Raw genomic sequence first — 9127 nt, forward strand, 5'->3', positions numbered from 1 at the left:
GTGGCTGAATAAATACTTTTTTGCCCCACTATATATATATATATATATATATATATATATATATATATATATATATATATATATATATATATATATATATATATATAATCACTTCAATATCTGGTGTGATCACCCTTCATCTTCAAAACAGCAACAGTTGTAGCTATACTTGAACACAGTTAGTGAAGGAACTGGGCTGGTAGGTGTTCTAAACATGTTAGAGAACTCACATCCTTCTGTCTCTCTGTGTGATCCCACTAAATGGTGTTGAGATCAAGGCTCTGTGAAGGCCCGACCATCACTTCCAGGACTTCTGGTGTTTCTTTTCTCTGAAGATAGTTTTTAATGAATTTGGTTGTTTGTTTGAGGTCACTCATTTGTATTTTGTATATTGATAAAAATAAACATTGTTTATTTCTATTCTTGAAAGTGTTCTTTGCCCTCAGAAGAATTTAATTTCTCTATAAGGTCAGGATTTTAGGCACTTAGCTTTTAGAGGTCTCCGTGATAACATGGAATGATGACATCATGTAGTAGTGATCTAGTAGTAGCAGTAGTAATGAGGTTTAGCTCTAGCATGAGGCTACTTTAATATGGAAGGAGTAGAAGTAAAAAGTCTGTTAATATATAAATACTTAAGTGAAGTATAAATACCCAAAAGCACATTAACAAAATATTTTAACTTTGTTACCTCACACCTTCAGTTATTATGCAGTTCAATTAATTATTTCAATTAGTTAAAAGTTTTCTGTCAAAGGAAACCCAGCAGATTGCATGGAGTCACTGACTTGTGTCTCTACTATAGTACTAGCAGACACTTTTATACAAAGGAAGTATTGAACCGAGTTCAAGACAAAAATCATTGTAAAGCCTCAGTATTTTTGACATTTGAAAATGCTATTCCTTCAGTCATGGTTTTGGTGGATCTGGATGATGAAGAGCCTCTATTTATTTCTCTGCACATGATTATGTTGTGTATAATAAAGGAGTGTTATGTCAGAGAGCTATTACTCACCACATCCGCTCATCTGACTACTCTGTGAAATCTGTCCTCAAATGATTCCAGATGTTAAAGGTAGCGTTGTGTATTTGTGTGTGTGTGTGTGCGTGTGTGTTATGTTTTTTTCATTTGGCAGACACTTTTATCCAAAGTGACTTACAATTTATAACCTATAGGGCATGTTGTGTTTCGAACCTGCAACCCTCGTGCTGCGAGGCAACAGTGCTAACAACTGTGCCACCATGCAGCTGTGTGTGTGTGTGTGTAAATATGGAACTTGCCTTCTTTCCAAACTGCTGATGTATCACTAAAGAAGGAAAGGGAAGCTTTAAAAAGTCACATTTGTCTGAGTCAGCCCCCCCACCCCCCACCCCCCAGCAGACCCGTTTTTGTGTTTAGAAACTAAAGGTGAGCCTCGTGGTCCATTTCATACAAAATATCAGTCAGCAAAATTAATTCCTCAAACCAAATAAGATGGAGCATGTGAGGGCACCATCATTGGACATCTCATGTTATAAAAGTAAATAGTTACAGTTACAAATTAATTTTTCAAAAATGTAATTGAGTCAGTAACTCAGTTACCACTCTGTTAAAGTAATTAGTTACATCACAAAGTAACTGTGACATTATTCTTATGTTCTATAATGCAGTTATGTTCTGTAATATCCATAACATCAAAGATATTTATAACTGAATGATTCTTACTATCTAGAAAGAACTTTTCAGATTATGAAACATTTTTTTCAGTAACAATGTTCTAATGGACATCTGGAACACATATCCAGTTTGCCTAATAAATGTTTTGAAGGTCATGATTGTTGTACTCTTCTTTTTGACCATAGGTGAGGGTAGGAACGTAGATTGACCGGTAAATCAAAAGCTTAGACTTCTGGCTCCGCTCTCACTTCACCATGACAGATCTGTACAACGCCCACATCACTGCAGACGCAGCACCAATCCACCTGTCCATCTCATGCTCCATATTTCCCTCACGTATGAACAAGACCCGGAGCTACTGAAACTCCTCCACTTGGGGCAGGACCTCTCTGACCTGAAGAAGGCATTCTACCCTTTTACAACTTAAGACCATGGTCTCGGAGCTGATTCTCATTCCAGCTGCTTCTCACTTGGCTGCGAACCACTCCAGCCAGAGCCGGAGATCACGTTCTGATGAAGCCAACAGGACCACGTCATCTTCAAAAAGCAGACTCAATCCGTAGGCCACCAAAATGGATTCTCTCCAGACCTTTGTAGTGCCTAGAAATCCTGTCCATAAAAGTTGGGAACAGAATCGGTGACAAAGAGCAGCCTTGTCGGCTTTCACCAGAAGTAAGACCAAATTGCTGCCAGCTCTACCACTGGTCATACAGGAACCTAGCAGCCTGTATTAAGGGGCCTGGTACCCCTTACTTCCGGAATACCGTCCACGGGGGCTCCCCAGAGGACACAGTGCAATGCCTTCCCCAAATCCACAAAACACACGAGTGGTTTAGGGAACACCCATGCACCCTCCAGGATCCTGCTGAGGGTACAGAGCTGGTCCAATGATTTATTTTGCCATTAAGTCAGTTTCGGATTGATAAGCTTGTACTCTGCCAGGGTATAAGGTCCTACACGTTTGTCAGGTAAATGGTCTGAATATTTTTACTATTTTTGATAACTCTACATTTAATAGAAAGGGCACCTCAAATTTCACAAGAACGATATTTCTAATTAAAAATGTAACAGTGAAAAAAATCATTATGATCTCTGTACTAACACTAAACCGCCCAGGTCTGAAGAAAGCATAAACACTGATGGATCAGAGCCCAAAGATTGTTCACTGGTGCCTGCCAGCTAAAATCCTTATCCATGTAAGCTCAGCTGCCAGATGTTGTGTTTATGGACAATCAGTCACTGGGGGTAGTCTAGACTGACCCAGGACCTGCCAGCATCTCCACTGTCTTTTCTGTCAATATGGAGTTGGTGAGCATCACACCAGCTTACAGACATGCACTGCACAGCTCCAGGTCTTGTGGTTAGCAGATCAAGTAACAGTGTTATCAATGCACTTCACTGCATACTGATGTGGCTTGGAGCAAACACAGTCATTAAAGAGTAAAAAAAAAAGGGAATGACTTCACTGACTGCTGTGGCCTAAGAGACAGAAAAGACTGATACCACCTAAATAAAAAATAGTTCACATCCAACTGTATCCATTTCTTCAAAAGGAAATGGAGCTGAATAAAATTAAAAGATGTGCTAAAATCAATAAAACCAGTCATGCACAGAGGGGCTCTCCAGTATATAGACCATAGTGTATTTCCATCTTGTCGCCACTGGAGGGCATCAAGTCTCCATCTCGCCTTCTCTTCCAATGGTTGAACACAGTTGGTTTCAGCTTCAGACCCACAAAAAAGCAATTCCCCAAGACATGCGACCACAAATATCTCAAAACAAACATGCTTCAAAAGCTAAATAATTCTAGGTATTTATAAAGCTGTCGGCTCATCTTCACATTTATCCATTTGTGACAATTTAACCGAGTTTTAGTAACAGGTCAAAGCTTCAAAAAGTGGATTGCGTAGGATTTAGTTTCTTTAATGTCTCCCTTTAATTTTTGAGCAGTGTAATACTAATCTATACACGAACATGTTTCTTGTTAGAGAAATCATGTACATTTTCTTTTCAAAGAAATCAAACTCAGAACGTTTTTACAATAAATAAATGGCAAGTTCTTAACATTTTCAAATTTCAGCGATCAGTATCTGGTTGCAACAGCACAGTTGGTCTTTTACTTTCTTATTAAAAATATTTATACAAACATTAATTAGAACTAAAATAGTTAAACAACACAGAGCGTTTAACAACAAATCTTGAAACCGCATAATATTAAAGGTGAATGGAGTATGACATCCTCTGGTCAAACTTGGGTACTGCAGTCCATGTATCAAAACAAACAAGTCCGCTTTGAGCAACTGACGAGCAAAGACGAGTCATACACTGTAAGCTGGTAAGTCGATAAATACATTTGTAATATCAAGTTGTTGGTAATAGAAAAAAAGTAGCTTGAGTTATTTTTAGATCTATTTATTTTTTTCTAATTGCCCAACGTTACCCTCTAGTCTTCTTTACCCGATATCAGAGTAAAACAAATAGGAGGTTCTGGCTTCTTAGGGGTACAAGATATAACTTCTGGGCCAGTTCTTGTACTGGCTAGCATTCTTTCCACAACACTGACCCTCTTTGCTGGCAGGAATCAAATTACAAATTGCAGCCGGTGCAGACTTGGCGACACCACGAACTCAAATATGACTGGCTCTGGAACCAGGAAGTATGGAGACAGGAAAGTGACTGACAACGCCTGGGGGTGTCTGAGAAGGAAATATGTTATAATGGAACCTTCCTTCTAACATGACTGAGACATTAGCTTTTGGATTACTGTTTCACTGTAAAATTATAATTTATTGCACCTTTAATTCTGTGTGAAGTCTCATCAGTGTCTAGGAGCTGCTTTCTTTTTCATCCTGAGTGGACTCACATTTGTGCCCAGAGTCAATTCAGTGCTTTGCTTCCTGTGTGGATTCTGATGTGTCTCTTCAAATTTGTCTTAATACTAAATCTTTGTCCACAAATATTACAAGCGAACGGTTTCTGTCCTGTGTGGATCCTCATGTGTGTATTTAGGTTTCTTTTATCACTGAACCGCCGTCCACAAATATCACACGCGAAGGGTTTCTGCCCTGTGTGGATTCTCATGTGCGTGTTTAACTTTGTCTTTTGGCTAAATCTTTGTCCACAAATCTCACAAGAAAAAGGTTTTAGTCCCGTGTGGATTCTTGTGTGTGTGTTCAAACTAGTGCTTTGGCTAAATGTTTGTCCACAAACATCACAAGTGAAAGGTTTTTGTCCCGTGTGGACTCTCATGTGTCTGTCCAAATGCGTCTTTCGGCTAAACCTTTGTCCACAAACATCACAAACAAATGGCTTCTCTCCGGTGTGGGTTCTTGCGTGTGTGTTTAGATGCGGTTTTTGGCTAAAACGTTGGCCACAAATATCACAAGCATATGGTCTCTCTCCTGTGTGAATTCGCACATGGGAGTTTAAGTTTGATTTCATGTTAAATATTTTACCACAGTAATCACAACACAGTGATTTTTGTCCACTCGGGTCTTTCCTGTGAGAATCTACATTCTTCTTCTCTCCAACACATTTCTTGTTAGCCAAAGTTCTTGAAGACTTAATTCCTGAATGACTTGCCAGATGTCTCTGAAGGGAGCGCTTGTGGAGAAACGGTTTCCCACAATCAGAGCAGAGAAAAGATTTGTTAACGGTGTTGACACCTGGCTGAGAAGACCTTCTCTTCTTCCTCACTTTATTGCCATATTCAGCGTTTGGCTCAAAGTCTGACAAGAGTTTCAGCCGAGAGTTAGAATTGTTCCCATCCTGGTCATCTTCATCATCCTCACTGACTTCGTTCACTGAAGAGCTGGAATCCTCTTCATGAGGATTTAGATGTGGGTTCCTGGTAATATCTGCACCTTTACAACCCTCTCCACCTCTTGCTGCTTTTGTTTGGTATGTGGACCTGCTGGCTGGAAGATCTTCTGTTTGGAGCCGATAGTGCAGCGACAGCTGGGGTTCATCTTCCTCAGGCTGAAAAGAAAGTGCATTAAATGATGTCCTGGTGGTATCCGTCTCCATCCCACTGAACTGCTCCTCATCTCCATCCTTCATGCTGAAGGACTCTGCATCCAGCTGATCCACACCAGACCTCCAATCTTCAGCTGACTCTTCTTTAATCAGCACCGTCTGCACATCTGCAGGGAACTCTGAAAGACATGAACATTAAAGGCAATGTCAACTTTAAATTCACACATGCACCACTTGTTATTGAAGGGGTCGCTGAGTAAACACAACTCCTGGTCTGAAAGTCAAAGTTGTATTTTCTTTCTCCATGAGCTCACACAAGTTTTCTGATTGTATTGCATAACAATAATGCAAATAAATAAATACATAAATAAATAATAATGATCCAAACCTCCCGATTAGCGGTGAAGGTTACAAATACCTAATGCTGGATGTCAACAAAGCCTCCTGAAACTTAACCCGTACAAGACAAGAGATCCTTCTGAAAAACTCAGACAACTTGGAAAAACAGAGACATCACTTGGCCGCACACTGAAAAAGGGATAACGTTAAATTTGACAGGTTTCCAGTTGATAAAATACACCGAAGGCAATGGTTAACAGCCACAGAGAGAGTTTGTCGGAGCCAAAGTGTCATGACAGAATAAAAAAATTAAGTATCTGTCCCACATGTCCAGACACGAACAATGACTTGTATGCCTTTGTAACCGAGGTAAATTAGTTTCTTTTTATTAATTACACAGGTTCTGAAATTGGAGCAGGCAGCTTTTGGTGTCAATCATTTTGTTTACGGAGCTCGTCAGGGTTGGCAAATTTATAAAAGTAGCTTATTTATGCATTTATGAACGGTTTGTCCCTCCTGAGATTTGCCCATTTGTTCTTGTGTTGTGAAGTTAAAGTCCCATCAGTCATCATTACACATCTCCGCATTTGACCCATCCCCGTGGGGAGCGGTGAGCTGCAGCTGTGGCTGCGCTCAGGAACTAACCCCCTAATCTAACCCCTTAAAACTGAATATCAAACAGGGAGGCATTGGGTCCCATTTGTAAAGTCTTTGGTACGACCCAACTGGGATTTGAACCCCGATCTCCCAGTCCCAGGGTGGACACTCTACCACTAGGACACTGATAGTTTGGAGCAAGTAGCCCCTAATCCTTTTCACTTTGCATTTCTGTATACTTGACTCGTCAGAAATAAACAGAGAATCTGTTTATCTCCAAAGATGAATAGTGACTCGATGATCCTTCAACATAAACCCGCTCAACCCAGAAGAGATCTGGTTGCATCTTCGTTGCTTCAGCGGTGAAGAGTCCAGCTGCCAGTTCTGAGGACTGTCATCTCACAGCTCGTTAGCAAATTCAAACGGATCTGGAAGCTTTGCACTAAACACAGTTAGCTTTGAGATGTTTCTCTTTGATCATCTACACAAAGATGTGTTAGATGATGTAAAGGAGTAATATCTAAATCCTTAAGTTTTTATTTTAGCTTAAATATCAACAATACAGCTCTGGATAATGGCTGGAGACTACGTTTTTGCTCTCCTGCATTGTGCACTATTATCCGGATGTAAACAATAACATTCACGACACACACACACACACACACACACACACACACACACACACACACACACACACACACACACACACACACACACACTTTCAGGTGTCATTCTCTCTGCTTGGACATCTTAGCTTGTGCCTTTCAGAATTATTTATCTTTGACATCCTTGCTTTATGTTTTCTCTCTACTTATGCATTACTGGTGGTGTTTGTTGATCACCTTCCCCATTTTCCAATGGAAATTTGGTGGATGAAGTCCTGGTTGTATCAGTCTCCATCACCACACTGAACGGCTCCTCTTCCTCCTTCATGCTGAGGAACTCTGGGTCCTGCAGGTCCACACCAGGCCTCCAGTCTGCATCTGGTTCTTCTTTAATCAGCACCGTCTGCACATCTGAAGGGAACCCCGAAGCACGTGAACATCAAGGACAACTTTATATTCACACATGCATCACTTGTTATTGCAATACTTGATGAAGGACAGTGTCTCTGAAAAATAGGTTAGGAGCCCTCACGCTGACAGCATTTAACACAAATGTGTGGTTATTCGGGTTTCGTTTGTTCAGAGACACTTTTATTAAAAGCTCTGATCTGTTTTGGGTAGGTCTTTCATCAGTTAGCATGCTAAGCTACAAACATGTTAGCAAAAAGCTCGACTAGCTAGCTGCAGACTAACTAAACTGGAACTGACATCACCGCACTTGACAGGAGAAAATAAAATATACAAACCACGAATGTTCCGTTGATCGCTGGGATTTAAAATAGCACCGAGACGTTTTCTTTGCTGCTCATTTTCCTCCAAACGTAACAGATCCTGCTCATTCACTTCAGCCCTTGGTTCAAAAGTCTCCGATGTTTCTCCCGCTGTTACATCCAGTCGCTGCTTCGCATATTGTCTCCTCATGAGCTAGTGCTCATCAGCATTGTCCTTTCACTGGTGAAGAAACATCTCATCGGTGAGCCCATCGACATACATATGGGTGAGCCTAATGGTTGTTGACACAACAACTCAAATGAGCATTACTGTCACCTACTGACCGGGAGAGTAAAAAGGAGGGGGGGGGGGCATTTACGTATTTGTTTTAGTAATAATAATAATCATCATCAACAAAGAAAATTCAAACTAAAGGTCTTACATGAACAAATTAATGTTATTTAAAGAATAAACACTTTAACATCTTTAATGCTTCTTCTTTAATGTCCAAAATCTGTTTTAAAACAGACTACAAAATGCGTTTCGCCATGCGTATGATACACTCCTATATGGCACCATGATGGGGGCCAAAAAGTGAATTGAAAGGCCATTGTACTCCAGAGGGAATAAGGGCTCCTTGAATCCTTTCATGATTCAGGGCCCTAAGGGTTTTCTACGGTTCTCTTGGGGCTCCCACAAAGTTTGTTCCTTTGTCGGATCTGATGTAGATTACTTGTCTGTAATGATCCACTGGCAAGACCCGGAAATTCTGCCACACAACACAGGATAAGCAGTAAAAGATGTTTTATTGAATCAAACTGAGGATGGTTGCTTGGGATGAAAAAAAAAATGCTTGGAGGAGCTGCAGAGAGAGAGAGAGAGAGAGAGAGAAGAGCAGGTGAGGGACTGATTTCTTGAATGTTTCCAGAACCAGAGAGATGACAGAGCTGCTTAACTAACCTGCAGTGGAGATTGGCAGCCAGGAATTTCAGCAGGAGAGATGTCAGACGGCAGGGGTGGGGTGGGGTGGGAGTGTGTGTGTGTGTGTGTGGGGGGGGGGGGGGGGCTCTGTGTGGGAAGTGGAGGGAGGAGAGCCAAGGCAAAAATGCTCACAGGGGTCGATATCCAGAATTCACTTGAAACACACAAGGCAGGCAAGAGGTCATATGGAGGCAGAGATTTGAAGACTTGCAGTAGGATTAGGCAGGTCTCGGTGGTCAATATCCAGAGAAAACGGGTCAGG

General features: G+C 41.0%; 1 protein-coding gene across 1 annotated transcript; it reads right to left on the reverse strand.

Annotated features, from left to right (window-relative positions):
• Window positions 1–3564: 3564 nt before the first annotated feature.
• On the reverse strand, window positions 3565–8210 carry LOC107395637 (zinc finger protein 879). The gene is made up of 3 exons (XM_015975057.3): window positions 7920–8210; window positions 7411–7584; window positions 3565–5811 (listed from the first exon to the last, which is right to left on the reverse strand). The coding sequence occupies exons 1-3, from the start codon at window positions 8092–8094 to the stop codon at window positions 4535–4537; spliced, it is 1626 nt and encodes a 541-aa protein (XP_015830543.3). The 5' UTR covers window positions 8095–8210; the 3' UTR covers window positions 3565–4534.
• Window positions 8211–9127: the final 917 nt, after the last annotated feature.

Source organism: Nothobranchius furzeri, chromosome 6, assembly GCF_043380555.1.
Source record: "Nothobranchius furzeri strain GRZ-AD chromosome 6, NfurGRZ-RIMD1, whole genome shotgun sequence".
NCBI lineage: Eukaryota > Metazoa > Chordata > Actinopteri > Cyprinodontiformes > Nothobranchiidae > Nothobranchius > Nothobranchius furzeri.